Source organism: Dermacentor albipictus, chromosome 9 (assembly GCF_038994185.2).
Source record: "Dermacentor albipictus isolate Rhodes 1998 colony chromosome 9, USDA_Dalb.pri_finalv2, whole genome shotgun sequence".
Lineage (NCBI taxonomy): Eukaryota > Metazoa > Arthropoda > Arachnida > Ixodida > Ixodidae > Dermacentor > Dermacentor albipictus.
In genome coordinates, this window is record NC_091829.1 from 107392158 (window position 1) to 107413931 (window position 21774).

Sequence of the window (21774 nt, forward strand, 5' to 3'; positions counted from 1 at the left end):
CAATAAACTTCTTCACTCACTCACTCAATTAGCACATGATCCGGGTAGATGGAGAAGTATGGCGGAGGCCTTTGCTCTGCTGTGGGCGTAGCCGGTTTGATGATGATCATCATCACTAAGTTTTAATTGCCTTCCTCTACGATAATGTCTGCGCTAGTTCCGCATCTTTTTGACGACAGGAAGAGGAAACCCGCAAATAATCCAAGTCAAGTGAATGTCTCATTTCATTGTGCTCTACAGTGAAAAAAAAAATTTCAGATGCGGCTGGTTCCTCTCTGTAGTGGGTCTGCACCATTGCTTCGTAAGAAATTAAGGGGGGCAGGTCTCACGGAGCGGGTGCTGTAGCCTGGAATAAGCAAGAAGAAGAAGACCTTTGTCGAAGTGACCATGGCTTTTCAGCATTTACTCGCACCGCGTTGACCTGAATACGTCACCGTTGCTGCCTATCATCCCCAAACCCTCTCGCTGTCGTGTCCGTGAGGCACTTCCGCTACAGCGATCCCACGAGTTCTAAGCAGCACCTTCGCTCTTTGGCTTCCAATAGTGCTGGGCAGCTGGGAGCTTCAGGCGACCTCGACAACCAAGGTACGCTTTTCGAGGACACATTACAATCAATACGGAGTGTTCAATTTCGCCCTCCCAAAACTCGGCTACCCGTACCACAGGGCGTTACATGAAACGCAAAGGCTGGCATACGAGTTATTGCGTAGGGAGAGCTGCTTGATGCATTATATCTAAAACTCCGCAATGCCTTGCATATCAGTAGTTATCGCGATGAGAACTACACAGAGCCCACATCGACGGATAGCGCTTCGACACACATCCTTTTTTCGCGGTGATGCCAAAGCAGCATAACGGCACGTGCGATGATGGCTCAAGAATTTCCAGAGAGGGTGTCGCTGCAGGATATAAGAATTTACGTTTCGCGAGCTACCCAGGCGCTTTCACCTTCCTTGCATATCCTAATCCACTGTTGCCTTGTTGGACTGTTAGATACAACTTGATGAGCAGTCGGAATGCTGTCGTTCCTTAAATGTGTTTTTTCCTATGGGGAAGACAAGGATTCGTGCTCAGACAAAAGTTTTTAATGTGAAGAATTGTTTCCATCGTACCTGGTACTTTGCCGTAAGTGCTCTGTCAGGCATCGTTTGTTGTCTCTTTATTACAACAAATATTCTTCGCAAAGACAGCATTTCAGCCAGGGCCCTATCGGTCAGCTGACCAATACGTTACCCTGCAGGTTGCAGATGTATGCGCTCGTGCCTTGAAGTAGTTGAGACGACAGCCCTGCCTGTCACGTCGGGTAGAAAAAATATTTGGAAAAAGGCAAATGTGTATTGGCGACACGTGTTTCCTCAGACTACAAGCGTAGCAATAGAATGCATAATTACCAATCGTAGCCCTACTCTATGCGTTCTACATGTTGCGTACTTACGCTGCTAACCAAACTTGATGGAACCAGTCTCCCTCACTCTTCCCATGTATGAGAGACCACCTTGAGATTATACCTTATATTGAACCTCATCTCGGAATAGATTGATGTCCCGACACAACCCCTTGTGAGTTTTCATGACATGAGTAACTCAAGACATCGTCGACGTGCTTGCCGAGGTCTTGCCATTGTTGTCACGCACTCACTCGTTTCACACGCAATTGCTCGTCTTACAAGGACGTGTTGCGTCATGTGTTAAAACTTTGCGCTACATATAACTATAGTAAATAGCAAGCGGCCTGAAATGCGCTTTGCCGATGATTCATCCGAATAGGGCGTACGATGCGTACCATTTGTGGTGTTAAGGTTATCGGCTCTACAACAAGGGTAGTAAGTAATAACTCCGTAATACTATCAATTGGCAATAGAATAAAAAAACGGCTAGGCTGTAACAGGGTCGCAGCCACCGCATAGTAAGTGTTATGTGTCGAGGGAGGGGCAGGCAATTTAGGGCCACTATGGTATGGAATCATGTAACAAAATGCACGAGTTATCTTTATTCATGCTTTAAATAAGGTTACCAGCCTCACCTATGTTACAGCTAGTGGGTGCCTTACTTTCTGAATGTTTAATCACGCTCGCTTCCTAAAATCGTAAGTTGTAAGCGATTTCGCACACGGTAAACTAATGTGAAAAACAGCGAAAGAAATGCATGCACAACAAACAAGCAGTACAGACCCGTCTTGCTTAGACCTTATTTCTGTGTACGCGTTTCTGTCACTGATAGTCATCTTAGTTAATTATTCATATTGGACCCATTTGTTTCTGTGAGGGTGTTTGGGCACATTGGTAATGAAATGACCGGTGTACTGGTAGCGCGCGAGACTGCCTTGTGTCTGTTGAGCCCGACGCAGTAGTAGATGGTAAGGGCTCCTGCCATTGCTTCAATCTCCTCCGCGTGCACTCCCTACAAAGACGGGAACTATCGGCAGCAGTCAAACGGCTTTTACAATTGGAGAAGTAAGACTGTCTGGCTGCGCGCAGGCTCATCACGCCATTTTTGCAACGTACGTGTCCCGCTCAAGCGCGGAATTTCTGCAACAAATTGAAAAGTTGTAGTCCTTGTAACTCATGCTGAGAACCAATGTCTAATTGAACTTATACCTACTGTGTCAGCTATCTCAAATTCGACCATTCGTGCTCCGATAGAAAAGTGTGCTGCCTAGCTATGCGTCTCTGAATGCCCCGTGTGAGGCTAAATGAGCCCCGATATCGTAATACGTAGAACGACAACGGCGCCATCTGCGCACGTGACAGGTGCATGATCGAGTAATGGGCACTTTCCTCTACATACCGATCTGACAGTAAACCGCGTTGCCTGAATCACGCATTAGAAAACTTAATGCTTAAGCTATGTTATAATCAGTTGGGATCCCATTGTCTAATCATGCCGCCGTGGTGGCTATGTAGGTGTGGTCGACCCGACATTTTCAGAGGCTGTGGGTGCCACTAGCCTCCCTTTGTCTTCTTGCCCGGGTCTCTTAGCACTATTACCGAACATTGGGTATCAAATTTGGATGTCATGTCCAAGTGAGTACGAAATATTTGCTAGATATTGTGAACTTGTACACTTTAGAAGCCCTAAGGAGCACACGGTTGAGTTCGGTGGAATACAGGTTCCATGGCTGCGGTGAACAATATCAAAGATGACCACTGCCGCACGCATCGACAAAGGTACATCTGAGCTATGCCTCTAAGAACAATATGCAAGAGGCTAAATTTCAGTCTGGTTTCGTTATGCGTGATGCCAACAATGGCGCCAGCTGTGCGCGTGAAATCTGCCTCATAGACTAACTGGTTTTTGCTGTGCACAAAAATACCACAGTATGAAGCGTGGATGTTATGTTTGTAAAGATATTAGAGTTACCACTATAACATATTTTCATTGCATACGGTTCTTCCAAAATAAGAAACTTCAAAAAAGAATGAAATCAAGGCTATTCACGGGAGCACTTTCCTGCCATGCGGCGTCATCGCTAAATAACCTTGTCAGAAATAGCATTACCCGGTGCCTCCTTTGATATTTGATTGCTCCGTATTATTACATGATGTAGCAGGTAGTTAAGCAATCCTTCGAGGCTGGTTAGCTCTTTTATGGAGCACTTGTATTTTGTCGTTGCGCACTTGTTGAACATGCTGTTCTTGTATACTCAGTCTTCAGTTTGTTATTAGAAATATAATGTCGATAGTAGGCACGTATTATTTAACGTTTCTTTTTTCATCATGCGCGCGCAACGATCTTTTTTTTTGAAGCTCGGCGGGCGATCTTTCTGGACACCTCTGCGTCTACAAGCCCTGGCTCAGCATCGCCATGTGTAAGTATTGGTAGCATTGTGGCACTCTGTTATTTGGCTTATGGGAGAGATTTCAATTTGGCTAAGAACTGAATCTTCCTCCACAGATCCATTGGCATTCGGCGTAAACACAGGTAAGTCCGAGCACGTGATGTCCACAGAGTAATTGCCCGACATATTTAGCCTGTTCACTATAAGGGCTGTGACAGCGCGCCTTTCCTAAGCAGTCCTTCACGACACACTCATCATTGAACATTTCGCCAAGCAAGCTATTTTCATAATTATAGTTGCCCTAAATATTGTCTTTTCGTTTCTTCTGTAAAAGAAAAATACACTGTTTATCAATGTACTTCGAGAGAAAATGTATTATTGTGTCCCTGTTTTAGCTGCTTTCTTCATTTCGCTATCGGTTATGCTATTTTAGTCAAGACAAAAAAGAGGAAGCTACCCTTTCGGTCGTCCCTACCTAGGCACCAAACAAAAATTGATGCGAATCGGTTCACCTTGAGAGAAATTATATTATAAGGGGTTAATTTTGTGCAGTGAGGGCTGCTCTATAATCAAAGGGGGGCCAGCAGAAACTGTTTGTACGAACATTCATTGTCCACAATGTCTGGATCTAAACATTAGAAAGGATAGCGTGGTTTGTGTTGTTCATTTTGCTGGGAGGTCAGTTCTTTATTTCACACACCCTCATTCTTGAAGGTCTAGACTTTATTCCAGACGAATGTAGCCCAAAGCTAAAAAATCTGAGGGGTTTATCACAACAAGCTTTGCATCTAGTGAAAAGTTCGCACGGGGATGGTGTTCGAATATGTGAGTAACGCCATTCAAGAGTGGAGGCTAAACATATGAGCTAACCAAGAGGCTACATGGTCTAAGAATTGTGCCGAATAAATCGACAATTCGGAGACCAGAAACTCTCAATATGCCAAATGACTTCTATGTAATGCCACAATGAGATGACTGTTTTGTGTTTCTTGGATCGTGCATCACCTTGCAGAGTTCCGCAACGCTCATTGCTACACATATAAGTTCTGCGAGAATGTTGATCGCGGAGGAACATTTACGTTATTTGTTCTCGGAATAAATGATCAGCTAGCTAGCAGTTACTTACTAAGGTTGCTACAGAATTAATAGTTACATATGTTATCATAAATTCTTGTTGTTTTCTTGTGTACAAGATGGCCTTGTTAATTCAGCAGATATTCTGACGAGTCACCAAGATGAGCTAAATAGTCGGCCATCATTGGACGTCACATTAGAGTTCTTAATATTTGAAAACTTTGACGTTTTCAGATGGCTCCCCGAGTGCCGAATTTCTGGGTAAGAACAAGTATTAGGTGTCCCAAATTCGAAACTTACGATGGATGTCGTGGTTAATGAGATTAGCATTGAAGGAACGCAGCGTTGCACCACATTGGTACAGTCGAAATGTGTAGGCCGCCGGACTCCTTCTCTAGTGATTCCCACTGGGCACTATACGTCATATAGCGGCACCTTTGCGAATCCCGCGCGTAGCGCGGGTTCGATGGCATTGTGCTAGGGCAGAACTTGTAAAGCATTTTCTCTCTGAAACGCGATGCATAAACGGTGATAGATACCCAGTTACTCAAGTTGGCATCAAAGAAGTTCATTGAAGTGCGGCACGGATTCAATACCATGCATCCCGTGTCACATATCCACTGCTCATACTCAGTAACCCAAGTTGGTCCGATGGTTAGTTTCAAATTCTATTAATGAGGATATCACCCCGATGAGCTACCCATTAAACCACAGACTACCTACCTATTGACCCAACATGGAGGGAGAATGGTTTGTGACAGACAGACAGACAGACAGACAGACAGACAGACAGACAGACAGACAGACAGACAGACAGACAGACAGACAGACATACAGACAGACAGACAGACAGACAGACAGACAGACAGACAGACAGACAGACAGACAGACAGACATACAGACATACAGACAGACAGACAGACAGACAGACAGACAGACAGACAGACAGACACCGGAAAGTTCGTTAAGTACTCTAAAATGATAATGGCATAAAAGACTCAACCATCGAAGCTAACCAAAAGGCTAGCGAATCTGAGAACTACGCTGAATGAATTGGAAATTCTAAAACGAGAGGCTCCAAATACGGCAATTTAGTTCGGCTAAACCACGTCAGGGGAGGAAAATTGTGTGTTTCTTTTATCGTCCTTCCTCTTGCAGGATTCTGGTGGAGGCCTAATTTACCACAAGTATAGGCTTGACCGAAATGGTAAACGTCTAGGAAACTTATGCAGTTTCATTATTGAATTAGGGGGCGATTAGCTAAAGTTTCCGATATATGTGTTTTCAGATTGGTCAGATTGCTACAGCTTTAATGGCTGCATTTCTTTACAATCGTGGTATATCAGTTCTTGCTGTACAAGATTGCTGGTCTAGTGGAAGGCATCAGCTAACGAGGCACGTAGTTGAGCTAAATATGCGTCCTTTGTTTGCAATTAAATTTCGCTGCTTGACATTTAGAAACTTTCACGTTTTCAGATGTACACCCGAGTGCGGAATCGCCTGGTAAGAACCAGTAATACGCTTGCTGAGATGAAAACGTGCCATGAAAGTCAACGTTAAGGCGACTAGCATTGAGAGAATACAGCGATACGCCTGACTGGCAAAATCGAAATGTGTTTGCCGCCGAACTCCTTGCGCTTCCTACTGCACATGCTACGCCATCTAGTGACACCGACGCAAAGTCCGCGCATGGCGCTAGGCCTTAACTTATAAAGCATTGCATTTGTCACTGAAAAGCGACACATGAACAGTGGCACATGCCCAGTTACCCAAGCTTACACTAAAAAGGTTCATTGAACAGTGACACAGACCCACTGCCATGTATCTGGTCATGCGTATTCAGTGGCCATAACCGGTGACCCAAGCTGGTCTGATGGTTAGAAGGATGGACATTTGGTCGAGTTGGTACAGGTTGAACATCTTGAAGGGGTAGCGCAATATGAAGGAGTGAGAAGGCAGGAACACACAGGACAGCGCGTGTTCCTGTCTTGTGTATTCGTCACATTGCGCTGTATCTTCAAGATTTTCCGGTGGTTAGTTTCGAATCCTGCTTCATGATCACATCAGCCCGATGAGCTAACCATTAAACCATGGTATACCTATCTAGTGTCCCAAGTAAGCGGGATAATGGTGATGAATAGATCGATAGGCAGATAGATAAATAGACAAATATGTAGGAAAATTTTCTAGATGTATAAAGGCAGGTAGGTACATACATGGATGGGCCCCAGAAGCTTTGTGAAGCAACGGAAATGTACTGATTGCATGAAAAAAAAACCCCAAGGGGCTTATCCAAGCTTCACATCTAATAAAAATTCACCCTGAGAAGGCGAACACGAGATCAATTTCTTGACAGCATGGTCGCTAGACGCTCTCAACTAACCAGAATCCTAGCAAGTCTCAAAACTAGGCTGAATAGATCGGCGGTTCGCAGGACCAAGAACTCCAATACGAAAAATTATCTCTGCAAAAGCCAGCAAGCTTAGGATAATTTTGCGTTTATTCAATAATCTGCAAGGAAGAAGAAGTGCACCATGCAGAGCTCCGCAGGCGGATCGCCAATGCTAGTGAAGTGGGGCTCTGGCTTGACGCTGTTCCTGGTGTGACTGGCTAAGCCTACGCTGTTGCGTCTTCTTGTTGGCGTCCTTCGTGTTGTCCCCAGCCGTGTCGGACTTATTTGCCATAATTGGTGGAGGTTTGCTGGGTCTCCTGTAATCCTGGAATTTCGCAGCCGGACACTCCCTGCCTTCATGGCCACCGCAAGCGCCACGAGCTTACCACCACTTGCTCCCCAGTCCTCCGTATGCCCCGGCAAGCGGGACCCTCCCCTCTTCAGCGGCACTGACGACCACGACGTTGATGACTGGCTCTCATCCTGCGAATGCGTCAGTCTGAACAACAAATGGGATTACATCACGAAATAGACCGTCGTCCCTTTTTACCTAACCGGAATTGCCCACTTCACTTTGCAGGCTTCCACGGAACTAATTTGCCACAAATATAGGTTTGACAAAAATGCTAAATATGAGGGAAGACGTATGCAACTTGTTGGTGAAAATACGCGTCACTTAGCTAGTGTTTCGAATACAGGAGTTTCCGACTCGCTGGTATTTATGGCGGTTTATTCGATAATTGCTTTACTGTACAATCGTATAATGTTTATGCTCAACAAGGCCGCCGTGTTGAATCATGAGATCGGCATAAAAATCGCGATGTCTAGCTAAAATTCGGGCTTCATTGTTGTAATATGCACCGCTTGATATTTGGAATATTGCATGTTTCCAGCTGAACTCCTGAGGACTGAGCCCGCTGGTAAGACCTAGTAGTAGGATTGAGAAATTGAAAAACTTTGCATATTTCTATTATTTGTCTCGGGCCTTGGTAAGGGTTACGCTATCGATGCAGCGTGGTACCTGTTTTCTTAGTGAAAGTCTAGACGTGAAGCGAACGTCTTACCTTAACAATAGCCTTGCCACAGCTTGTAAGTGTACTCGCGGGTCTTGGTAAATTTTAATGCTCTAAATATTCATTACTAGTTATATAGGCAAAAAACATGACTCACAATCCCGCCCCTGCGAAAGTTTGTCTATCGAAGCTGTTGAAAACCACCCCTACAACTCCTGCCGCGGGCATCCAGTTGTTTATGGATTTATACTGATGGTAGTTTTTCTATTTTAGAGTAATGGCAGTATTGGAAACAACTAGAATTTTGACAGCACGCCATATTTCATAGCGGTGCTGCAACTACATTTAGATAATTTGATAGGCTGATTATTTCATATGCGAAAGGCAAGGTACCTCACTCCTTACATCACAAGCAAGCCGTCGCCGCGGCAGCTTGTTCAAAAGTAATCTTTACCGGAGAACGTATGCGGGAAGCGCTACGGGATTCTCATTTCGTGTAGCCGTAGGAGTGCCTTTTCATAAATTATTTCATTCAGGTTGTTGTTTTGAGCACATTCTTTATTGAAACGTATGCTGTTCAGTATGTTGTATGCGTGATCGCAAAGAATGCATGCATTGTTTGCTTCACTTCAGTGCCTGTAGCCTTTGCCTGAACGGGGGTATGAACCATTGTATTTGGAGGTATGATCCATTGCTGACAATAGTTTTCTGTTATCCCGCCACGCGCGCTGAGTCGCGTACCTCAGGACAGAAAAAGAAGAAGAAGCTCGAAGCGTGCAGACGTGCTTTGCATCGGCTCCGTGGTTTCAAATTTTCCAAGCGCCCAAAATCTCCTGGTACCACCGGTATCAGCGGAATATTTGCCAACATCAAGGGGATTCAACGGAGCCGAACTTCGGTGAGCCGCAGTTTTAAGACCAACGAGAGCCCTATTCGTTCGGCCACGCCGACGGTAGGGTTAGCCCTAACGCCGAACGCTGGCGCGCGGGAGCTCGGAGACCCGCAAGCAGCCACCGTGTCTACGGTGAGCTGTGGGGGCGATCCAGCCCGGAGCGCTACGATCGCGGGGAACCCAGGCACCATTGCCCACCAACCCACCGACACCGAAACCATGGAAGTTGTACCCGAGAGTCACCCGAGACCCCTGCCTGACGAGGCCTTGCCCGGGCCGTCTCCCGTCCTCTCGGAGCAGCTCCACAATCAAGAATCCCAGTGGCAAACGGTCGTTTCCCTTCATCGGAAACGCCGCCTGCAAAAACAACAATCCACTGGTGAGCAAGATCCAGTCGGGCAAACCCCGCCATCGAAAACCACACCGTTAGGGCTAGCTCTAACCCAGGCGCCAGCCGCCGCCGCGAAAGCCACGTCGCAAGCTACCTGCGAAGAGCGCGGAGCCGGAACACCTATTTCTGAAGACGCGGCTGCAAGGAGCAGGCCTCGCCGACGCGCGCCTCCACTCCCGCGCACTGACATGAAAGTCATTATCCGACCGACCCCGGGCCTCATCGTTCGAAAACTACAGACCCACCAAGTGGCCAAGGCGATCGTCCAAGCCACCGGAGGTGCGCCGACCTGCAAGGGGGACGACTTCATCGTCCGCCTGCGACACGGCTCGAACATCATCATCGTGAGCACACCTCACGAGGCCACGGCGGCCACCCTCATGCAAATTATAAGCCTCACCTTTCGCGGACGATCACACCCTGTGAAGGTGTATCTTTCAACACCCGAGGGCCTGCTTAAAGGTGTCGTACACGGCATCGACGCAGGCACCGGCGAAGAAGAGCTTATGGCGAATCTTCGGGTCCGCACACATGGAGTCCGCATCGTGCGGGCCCGTATGCTCGGAAAATCCCAGACAGCCCTACTCCACTTCGAGGGACCACAGGTGCCTAGATTTGTGTACTACTATGGAGGGGAGATGCCCTGCCGAGACTACCAGCCGACAAGGCAGTTCTGCTCCATCTGTAGAATCACCGGACACCGACCAGACGTCTGCCCCAACCCAACGGTTCGTGCGTGCAACGTTTGCAACTACATTAACCCAGACGCCGGACACACTTGTGTTCCGAAGTGCGCCCTGTGCGGAGGGGCCCATCTCACCGCCGCAACAGAGTGCAACAACAAGCTCAAACGCATTCCACCCAGATGGAAGCCTGCCTCCACCACCACACCCAAAACCCAACGACAGCCCCGCCCGGTCACTCACTCGACCAAGGCGGCTGACCTTCGCCCGCGATGGTTCAGCTCCGAGCGGGAAGGCTCCGACTTCGACTACTCGGAGTCTCCGAGCATCTACGGATCTCGGTCCGGTTCCAACCCGAGGTCCAGGTCCAGGCCCCGCTCCTGTTCTCGCCCACGGTCTCACTTTCGGTCGCCCAGACGGCGATCTCGGTCGACGCCCAAGCAAGGACAGCAGGCAGCACCAGCCATCGCGGTACTCAAAGACAAGGGGCCCCAGCAACACCACCGAAAGACCAAGGAAGCCTCAGTCAAGAGGAATACCAGTAAAGAAAACGAGGTAAGCTGGGCAGCAGTAGCCTCCCCCTCGTATAAAAAACCACAGACGCCACCATCGGTGAAATTGGAACAGGAACTCGCCACCATGCGCGCACAGATACAGACACTCACACAAGAAAACAGACAACTCAAACAACAAGTGACACAGCTCACACAAATACCACAAGAGGCGCCTCCACACAAGGACATCATTGACCTCCAAACCCATGTCGATGCCATCCGCACCCAGATGCAAGCCTTTATGGACGCTACACGCGCCCAGTTGGAACAAATAACACAGACTGCAATACAACGGACAGATGCAGCAATAAAACATATGGAAGCCACTGTAGACAGCAAGCTTAAGAGCCAGCTTCACTCCGTAAAACTACGAAAGACACTACGACAGAACCTTTACAAGGTCACACCTGTAGCAGCACCAAACCAAATCGTAACATCACCGACCACAACGTCCAACAATGCCTAGACCATACAGGCAAGTCAAAGAAAACTTAGAAATTTGGCAATGGAACTGCCGTGGGTACCGCAGGAAGAAAGGGCTGCTGGCACAATTGATCGCTCATTCCTCAAAACCACCAGGGGTCATAGCCCTACAAGAGCCCGGTACCCGACCAACACTACATGGCTACGAAGAATATCACACAAGTCAAGACGACAAGTGGAAGGTAGCCACACTAGTAGACAGAAACATCACAACCATACAACACAAACCCATAGACGACGTGGACGTACTACATGTACTTCTCGAAATAATATACAAAGGCAACCAGAAACAGAGCGCCTTCGTACTCAACATTTATTGCCCCCCTAGCCAAAGGCGCGCAAACATGGGAAAACTCTTTGGGGACACCCTCCGCCTCGCTAAAGACAGTCCCCTGGTAATCCTGGGCGACTTCAACGCTCAGAACACCCTGTGGGGGTACCAGAGGCAGGATTGGAAGGGTCTCCAGCTACAAACACTAATTGAACAGTGTCACCTTACACTCATCACAGACCCGAACATACCGACGAGGGAAGGGAACAGCGTAACACGCGACACCACTCCCGACCTCGCCTTCATCACTCAAACCACTCGAGCCGAATGGCTCAACACACTCGAAAACCTAGGCAGCGATCACTTCATATTAAACATAACACTACAGACTGGACGCCTACGCAGGCAGATTGGCACAGCTAAACTCACTGACTGGCGAAAAATCAGGGAAGCCCAAGAACAGGACGCCGACACAATCACGAATCTGGAAGATTGGTGCGACAACCTCCGTCGACATAAACAACGCCACACAAAGGAAATCGCCAGAACGGAAGAGACCCCAGAGGTGGATCCCCACTTACTACACCTGTGGGATGCGAAACGGGGCCTTACCCGCCGCTGGAAAAAACAGAAACATAACAGGAAATTGAAGACGCGCATAGCACAAATAACAGCGGAAGCAGAGGAATATGCCATGCAACTCGCTTCCGCGCACTGGTATAGATTCTGTGACTCCTTCGGTGGCACGCTGGACACGGCGAAGACGTGGCACATCCTCAAAGCAATCCTGGACCCCACCAAAACCAAAGGAGAAGGACACAGGGCTCTGGAACGGTTACTACACACCTACCCAGGCAGCCAACAAGACCTCATCGATGCCATCAAGACCAAGTGCTATGGAGATCCCACTCCCACACAACCATGTAGAACACCCTACACAGGACAACCCAACCCGCTAATGGACGAACCTATCACCGAAAATGAAATGAGAGCGGTTATCGCAGCCACCACCCGTAACACAGCGGCGGGTACGGACCAGATCACAAATTCGATGATCAGAAACCTGAGCGACAAGTCTATCTCCGCGCTCACAGCCTATCTCAACAAACACTGGGAACAAGGTACGGTACCGGCGATGTGGAAACACGCACGAATAATTATGATCCCCAAACCGGGCAAGAAATTGGCAATTGAAAACCTCAGACCCATATCGCTCACCTCCTGCCTCGGCAAGGTGTACGAAAAAATTATAAACACGAGACTACAGAGACACTTGGAAGATAACAAACACCTGCCGGACACCATGTTCGGTTTCCGCGCAGGCCTGTCCACACAAGATGTGCTACTCCAAATCAAGGAAGAAGTCCTCAGCAACGTTTCCCGCTGCGGCGAACACGTCCTCCTAGCAATCGACATCAAAGGGGCTTTCGACAACGTCAGCCACCAAGGAATCCTAGAAGGGCTGGCCAACACCAACTGCGGCGTGCGAACGTACAAGTATGTTCAGAGCTTCCTGAGCCACCGCACGGCGGAGCTGAAGATGGGAGAGATCCAGACCCCAGTGTACCACCCTCCCAACAAGGGAACACCACAAGGTGCTGTCATCTCTCCCACGCTGTTCAACGTCGCCATGATCGGCCTCGCAAGCAAACTGCAGGACGTAGCGGGTCTGCGGCACGCAATCTACGCAGACGATATAACACTCTGGACCACAACAGGGTCCCTCGCTGAAAAAGAAGAACGCCTGCAAACTGCAGCAAATCTAATCCAAGAATACGTCAGCCAGCGGGGACTACAATGCTCGCCCGAAAAATCTGAGCTCCTACGAGTCTGGCGAGGCCGGGGTAACCACGCAGTCCCCACAGACCCAACAAGAAGACTCGAGGTACGCCTAAACGGGGGCCTCATACCAGAGAAGCCATTGCTGAGGGTGCTGGGCATGTGGTTGCAGTCCAACCAGCGCGCTACACACACCCTTACACTCCTCAAAACCAGTGTAAAGGCGATATCACGCATGATCTCCCGCGTAACGTCCAAGAACAGAGGAATGAAGGAAAGGGACACCCTCCGACTGGTCAGTAGTCTGGTGGTGAGCAGAATGACATACAGCCTGCCTTACTACCACCTCACACAGTCCGAGACGAAGCAGGCCGACACACTTTTGAGGATGGCATTCAAGACCGCTCTCCGCCTGCCGATGAGTACATCGACTGAAAAATTATTGGCGCTAGGGTTGCACAACACCCTCAGCGAACTGACAGAAGCCCATTACGTCTCGCAACAACAGAGACTAGCGCGGACTCACACGGGCCGGCAGGTCCTACAAACCTTGGGGTTCCCAGCAATAACAACACGAACCCAAGAAACCTGCTTAATACCTCGTCACGTCCAGGACAGGTTTCACGTTGCCCCGATACCACGCAACATGGACCCTAACCTACACTCCGGCAGGAGGAGAGCAAGGGCCCAGTACATGGAGAAAGCGTTCAGGTTCAATACCACGGCCCGTTTTACGGACGCCGCCATGTATGGGACGAACAAGGGTGCAGTGGCAGTGGCATGCGACCACCGAGGCAACGTTACCTCCGCTGCATCGACCCGCCCCTGCACGATCACGGAAGCCGAAGAGATGGCCATCGCGTTAGCCATCCGCGAGGGCCTACGCGCAAACCAACCACTGACGATCCTTACGGATTCCCAGCAGGCCTGCCGCAACTTCCTACAGGGAAGAATTGGAAGACCTGCAGCACAAATCCTAGCACGAATACTTAAGGAGGACCCTGAGGACTTCACCACCCAAACCATCATCTGGATACCGGGCCACACTGGCATCACGGGCAACCTGCAGGCCGACAGAGCAGCTCGAGGATTCGTACATAACCGAGCACTCATCACGCCGGCTGCAGAAGACCCGGACCCTGTCGACCTCGAGTATTCAGCCATCGTTAACTACCACAGAGGGCGTCGCTTGCGATATCCACCACCCCATCGAAATCTAAAGACAGAAGATGCCGCTGCCTGGCGTAGGCTCCAGACAGGCACTTACACGAACCTACACATATTACATCGGATACACCCCACAGCCTACACAGACGAATGCCCATGGTGTGGGGCCACGCCAACCCTATACCACATTACGTGGGGGTGCACACTACAAAACATAGAACACCTAGACACGAACACCACGAGGGAGCAATGGGAGGCACTGCTGTCCAGCTCGGCCCTCGACGACCAGCTCAAGCTGATAAAGAGAGCGGAGAAGATGGCAAGAGCCAGCGGAGCCCTGGACTAAGGGCCCCGACCATTAGCGGTTTTCTGATTATTCTTTTTATAAAGTTTATCTATCTATCTACCTCAGGACACTCATTAAAGTTTCGCATCCATCCTTCACGCCACGAAGAAATCCCACTGTAGAAAAAAGTAGCACTACATCGTGATAACGGCGAAGTGCTAACATATTTCCGAATTCCATTCACCGAACAATTGTCTCCTCGTTAACCCATGCCACTGTGTTATCGGCACCCGCCCCGTATTATCCTAGTCAAGCTATCTTCCTGCAGGAAAGACATGGCCGGTACAATTTGCCGCAGCTGCAGATCACGTTATTAATGATGATTGTAATGTTCGCGAGGCATACATTTCACGTATGGCTCCGCGTGTTCGCTAAACACCTTATACGCCTGCATTCACTCACAATATTCTCATTATGTGACTTTCTCCCCACACACTTATACAAGCAGCCGTCACCTCAGCGATCAATTTCGTGCATCGAGGCGACATCGTCAGAGATCGCAATAGCAAACAAAAGATAGAGCGCTATTTGAATCCCAGTAGTTTTGCACCCTTTTAGAGTTCAATGCCAGGAAGCATACTTTTCTATGATTGCTAGATTGCACTTGCCATGCCAGAAAGTACTTTGCATGCGTGAAAGGTACTGCAACAGTTATCAGCCGCCGATGCATAGTGTCGAGGCATTCGTTTTCTTGAGATTCTTAGCGGCGTGTTCAGCTAACGGTGGAATTTTTTTGTTTCAACTGTGGCGAGGTTCGAAGCAATTTCGCATTCTCTCGGTTTTCTCGCCTAATACTCACTTGAATGTATCCGTTGGCAGCAACAATTGTGAAACATTCTTTCGGACATTTTGCCCCGCTAAAAGACCATGACCTTACACAATGAGTGGCTGTCCGGAGATGAAACTACAGCGTTTTAGCAAGAACAAGAAACAAACGTAGCATGTTAATGCTGACATATCACTTTAGGATAGCAAAGTGTAATAGCCGTATGCTCCCGATAACTTATGCGCAATAATTTTCAAATGCAATTGGCACCGCCGTTCCAGAATAAAAATTGCACCATTTTCATGCTGCGTTCGTGCATGATTTATTTATTCATTTTTTTGCTGTAGCCATCGCCCGTAGGAGTTCCGGCTAGTCTCGCTGAATTTCTCACGCAAAAAAATCACATCACTGTGTTCATGTGAAATAGGAATGTCGTTCGGAAGGGCTAATCTGTAGCAAAAAATATTGCATGGAAGTCCCAGAATTAGGGCATGGAAATGCACAGGACATAATTGTGTGCCCCGGCGCACAGGAGCGGCTGCGCTGTATATGTTGGTGATTTTGTGTATCACATGGGTCAGCGCTAGACTTCGCGAGCAGTGTGCATGGTTTGTAGTAGGCGTTACACAGGTGACATTTCTCGCATTCCAATGTACCTAGCCTGACTAAGTAAACTAATAAAACTAATAATTATTTATTATAAAATATTAAGCAAACTATTATTAAAACTAGGGGTCGTATTGTTTGCTTTAAGTCCATAGGTTCTTGCGCTTTGGAAGGTTTTACGGTAACGCATGATATTGAACCTGAAACACCTTATCAACGTTCATATGGAAGAAATTTACTGTAACCGCCATGTTTCAGTCATGTATCGGGAGAAAGAACATGCCGGAAATTCGCAAGGTATGTGCAAGATGTCACAGCGATAAAAGATGTCTTGCATGTGTAAATGTTCTCTAAAAGCACAACCTATCACAATATATAATGTCTTGCGGCTGCTGCCGGCTCTGACTAGCTGACCTGTAGTTTATTGGAGCAGGAAATAAAGATAAACATTCGCACTTGAAATTAGTAATCGCGGCGTAGATGTTTGTTCTCCCGTTCTTTGAAATACTTTTTGTCGCTTCTAGTGAATCTTGACTGTTTTATCTTGACTAGCTTTATTCGCCTTCAATCTTGACTAGCTTTATTCGCCTTCAGGCAACATGATGTGTCATGTTTCTGTAGTTGCCCTATGGGGCTCAAAATGGACTTATATTGTCTCGAATAAGACAAACGCGCCGAATAGATGTGTTTAATTTCGCACGGCATTGCCTTTTTCTTCACCTTGCAGTTGTGAAGTAAGTCAATTCACCAGGACATAAGTATTTCGTCGCCCTATATTTACCTCTTTAAATGATTGATGTCTCAGGTTGAGAGTATATATCGATATCGTGTCCACCTAGTTGAAGGTATTGACAAAAAATGTAATTTGTGAGTGGACGTTACCATGCTAAATATGCTACAACAAATGCTACATATTCCTCTCAAACGTACTGACAGTTTTTGCTTTATTAAATGTTGCGTGTGGTGTAGCGCAAATGGGGCACGGGAGACGACACAGACTACGAATACAGGGCGTCGAACACGGGGGACGAATCTGTTTTTCCTGTTGTGTTGCGCGCGATGCTTGCGCTAGACCTCAATTAATGTAATACCAACTGCGCCTCAGGCTGCCGGGTTATTACCCGCGTTTTTCAATATTTTTCGCGCTTCTGTGCTGTTTATTTGACCTACGTTGTCAGAGGTATTGGTATATTCTAGATAGAGACGGGTTAAAGTGCCCTGTGCTAGAACAGTCAGTGCTAAAATATTTTAAGGGCTTTCTACAAAGAGTACTTTACCACTACTTCTGCTATCTCGCTAAAAAGCCTAGCGCTTTGGAAGCTTCATATTTAACGTACAGGGTCCATGTGTATCCATGTTTAAATAAAAAAACAATGTGGCATGCATACGTTATATTTGTGCCGCAGTTGCTAGTTGCAGCAGATAAGCTTCAGCATCCGCGTTTGAGATCAAATACTTGGTTGGACATTAGCAGAGGAAGTTCACTTAACTCAATGTCAGCCAAGAGTTCCCAGACAAGACGCCGCGCGTTTGTTTCTCTCTAAGCGGACACCGCTGCTGTATTAACACATTGTAAACGGAACGGGATTGCAAGAGAAGGATGCATGTAGTGATGTAGAGGTGAGAGTAAACACTTTCTCAAAGGCGTCCATCTTTTTCACCACAAAGCGAAATTGATAGGCAGAAGTTAAATAACAAATCAATTCCTTTGTTTTTTATTGACGGCACATGACGTGAAAATTGTCGTCAATAACCTACCTCAGTGCGGTACCTAAGACGCGCTCATTGCAGCTCTCTAAATGTAAATAAGTTGTCACAGGCCTTCTGTGTCGAACTGGGGGATCATACTTGCTGTAAAGTACTGAAACGAATGTTTTATGGCGCGCGCCGGGACCTGTATGGTGTATGGCGTAGCCATAACCTCGCTTTACTGTTCTCCACTGCAGGAGCGCTTAGGATGACATGTGAAAGCTTCAATCTTTCCTAAAACTGCATGTATTTTTACGCGATCTTATTTTAGCACGTCTGGATAAGTACGAAAATACATTGGAAATTACACTCCCTCTGCACTGCTTCTAGAGCGGTCATCAAGCTCTGAAGTTAATCTATTCTATGTCTTTCTTGATGTCAACAATTTTGTAGACAGTTATGTGAATGTATTTTGCAGAAAACCTTTTCAACTCTAGATACGCTACTGGATGGCTAATACCTCCTTACAGCTTTATGGTATAGCATGTGAAAGCGGTGTTATTCGCACTAATTCTCTGTGTTGGTGGCTTAACAGTGTACTTCTCAATTATTCCTTGCAGCTATGACCACTGCGATCAACAGTATGTTTACTCCATCACCGCCTGTTTGATATTCATTGGCCTCATCTGTTTGATAACATTGATGATGTTCGTAATAAGGGATGGTAAGAGAAACAATAATCTCTCGTTTCCTACGCTCACGGTCAAATAGCCTACGTATCTCCTTCTTGGGTACCACCTCTCGCGTAAATAATCTCTCGTTTCCTACGCTCACGGTCAAATAGGCTACGTATCTCCTTCTTGGGTACCACCTCTCGCGTAAATGAAGCTTTACTACATGAGCTTAGCTGCACCAGACTTGTACGTAAGGAATTACATGTAGTTCCCTATATTTTATGAATTGCAGTTATTAGCACTTAGTAATTGATGAATAGCCTATTTCCTCTGTAAGGCTCATTGTTTTTCAATTATTTTTCGCTTAAGCTATTGCATTTCATCATTTCCTTCGGGAACAACACAAGCAGTAGCAGGCGACGCAGTCTGAGGCCCTCAAAGTTTGCATGAATTAGAGAAGAATGCCCACAATCGGGCCAGGCAACAGCCCTGCCAACGCGAACGGTGACCATAAGTTATTTTCTCTTCATAATGCAGTGCCACATGTCACCCGGCGCTTTGATCCTGCGCTGCTATGGCTCGATAGTGAAGACCGCTTCCGATCTGGAAGCCGAGCCATCAACAAGTTTTTCTGCATTATCGGAAATTACCAAACAATTCGTATACACCCGCCCTTTTACCACGGCGGAGTTTGGGGCCTTACACAGTTGCGGTAACAAGTCGGCAACAGGAAGACATACAATAGCTTACGACGCCTAACACACTTAACCCTGAAACCTATCATTCATTTGTGTCTATGTAACTCCATATTTTGCGGTGGCTACATTCCGACTGCCCGAAAAGAGGCAATAATGATTTATATTCTCAAAACGAGCAAGGGCCTGACTTGGGCCAGCAATTACAGGCCTACAGCTGCAGCAAATTGCCTATGCAAACTTTCTTGAAAACTGACTAACCGGTGCCTGAACAATTTTATTGCAAGCAGCAAAACAATAGATTCCTTACAGCGCGGTTTCCCGGAGCGCAGATCTACAACAGATCAACACGTATGCATCAACTACTACATCCACCCTGCCTTTGTGCCCAAACATTTTTTTTTATTATCAGTAGGTTTAGAAACGAAGAAACTATATGACACCAATTTGCTTCTCGGAATCATTCGTGATTTCGTTGGAATGGGCGTCCGTCCGAGGCAAGTTGCTGAACGTGATTCGAAGTACATTTCGTGTTCGAATTAGTAACGTCCTCTTTTGTCATATGCGCGATAGATTGGTGTATCACAGGGTGGTGTGCAAAGGTGTACTTTACTTGTTATGAAAAAGAACTCGCTCCGTGCCTCTATAAAATCATACTACGTTCGATGTTTTATTCAGTATAGAGGGTGTTTCAGCGAACATTTTGAAAATTTTTCGTAGGTTGCCTGTGGCAGATAGCTCAATTCTAGTTTATGAGCCGGTCTACTCGAAACGGCGGACACTACTTGCACAAAAGATCCGATCGACAAGAATTCACTAAATAAATTTTAGATAATTACCTTATGACTCATGTTGCAATTTACAAATTCTAGCAGTGGATTTCGCAAGGCGTATCCACCCCGAACGAATTCTCAGGACGACACCAGCTTCGAGATATATATTCTCGAACATTGCGAAGGAATGCATTGGCGTTCCAGTTAATTCTGTGCTTCAGTGCGTGAAACGACGTTTTGTTAACAAACTAACAAGCTAACTGGAGCAAAAATGCATTTCTCCGCAAAGTTCGGCAATACATATCTCGAAGCTGGTGTCATCTCGAAAATTCGTTTCAAGTGGATCTACCTGGCAATCTGCACGTCTGGAATTTGTAAATTGCAATATGGGCCATAATGTGATTATTAAAAACTCAATAAGTGAATTTTTATTTATTAGTCGATTTCGCATCGGAATTTTTGTGTAAGTATTGTGCGCCGCTTCGAGTAGACCAGCTTATGAACTAGAATTGTGATATCTGCCACAGGCCACCTTTAAGCATATTTGAAAGTGTTCGCTGAAACACCCTGCATGTTGCTGAGTTCCAGACAGGTCACAAGTAATCTACTCTTAATATCTGCGAGCGACACGTACAGCTTGGCTTCAATAAATTTTTCAAATGGGCGGAGGACAGTGGTGTTAACTGCTTCAGTTCTGCGAGAAAATGGTCTTTCTTTATTGGTGTTTCAAAAAATTACTCACCACTACAAATAATATTACAGCATACATTGCAGCAGAGAATATTGTACATAACGAAATGCTTATTCCAAAAACATGCGTTGCCAAGCAAAACATTTATTTGGTGAAACAGAAAAATTCTAGAAAGCGCCCATTTTTGCTGCCAGTTTATAAAAACAACCATAAAAACATAATATCCACAAAAACAATATCAATATACTTTTAAAGAAGAATAGTGCAGAAATAGTGTGTGAAAAAATAAAGGCTCAGTACACCGCCGTTTTTTGGGTACAAAAATGAAACGGAGGCCATTTCATCGGGCATGCCATGCGGCAAAGCATTTCCTGGATTTTGTGAAGCATAGGCGCACTTCACACTTTTCCCACAGGATGTCTGGTTTTCGTTCAACGTCGCGCTCCTCGTAACACATCTTGTAGTTCCACCTTTTCGGCATATCATGAGGATGGTCCGATGAGAAGTCTAAGGAACGTACTTCACCAGTTCGTCTGGAGAGAGGCGCCGCTTTACAAGACCAATCGCTCTCAGCGTAGCTGGGCAACTACAAAATTATGTATCCAAGCATATCTGTTTGCATTTTTGTTGATTGTCTTTAACACTTTTGCAGAGAAGAAGAGTAGAAGGAAATCCCACACGTTCTAAACGGTCTTGCGCTGCTCCGTAGTGCTAGGTTGAGATGTGCTGCGGGCGGCATTCTTGACGTGAACGGAAGTTTCTTTGCTACCAGTGGCCACACATCATGACCATGCGAAGTATGCACCCTGCAGATAATCAGAAGAGCTATCAGGTCTTCCAAATCGATCACCAGATAAGCGCGCACAAGGAAGGGGACCGCTTAAGTCCATAAAGCAAACTCGCCAGTGAAAGGCTGCGGTTGTCCCATGCCGACTGAAAACATCGTCGCCGTCAGAGCTTGAATCTGGTTTGCCGTCACCTTCTGAATAATAACTCTAGTCCTCATCACTAAATTAAAGCACGGGTACCGCATAATTTCTAGCGCGACGCTTTTCTCT

General features: G+C 46.8%; 1 protein-coding gene across 5 annotated transcripts in view; it reads left to right on the forward strand.

Moving 5' to 3' along the window:
* The first annotated feature begins 299 nt into the window (after positions 1-299).
* The window catches only part of LOC135907180 (uncharacterized), a 65022-nt gene continuing 43547 nt past the window's right edge, over positions 300-21774 (forward strand). For 4 of the 5 annotated variants that reach the window (XM_065438848.1, XM_065438851.1, XM_065438849.1 and 1 more), the window contains exons 1-5: positions 300-585; positions 3746-3807; positions 3894-3920; positions 5086-5112; positions 6328-6354. In XM_065438848.1, the coding sequence (XP_065294920.1) occupies positions 3804-3807; positions 3894-3920; positions 5086-5112; positions 6328-6354 (85 nt within the window). In that variant the 5' untranslated portion in view covers positions 300-585; positions 3746-3803. Of the gene's footprint in view, positions 586-3745; positions 3808-3893; positions 3921-5085; positions 5113-6327; positions 6355-18509; positions 18608-21774 lie in introns of those variants that run through there. The other variant, XM_065438850.1, reaches the window with a different exon arrangement.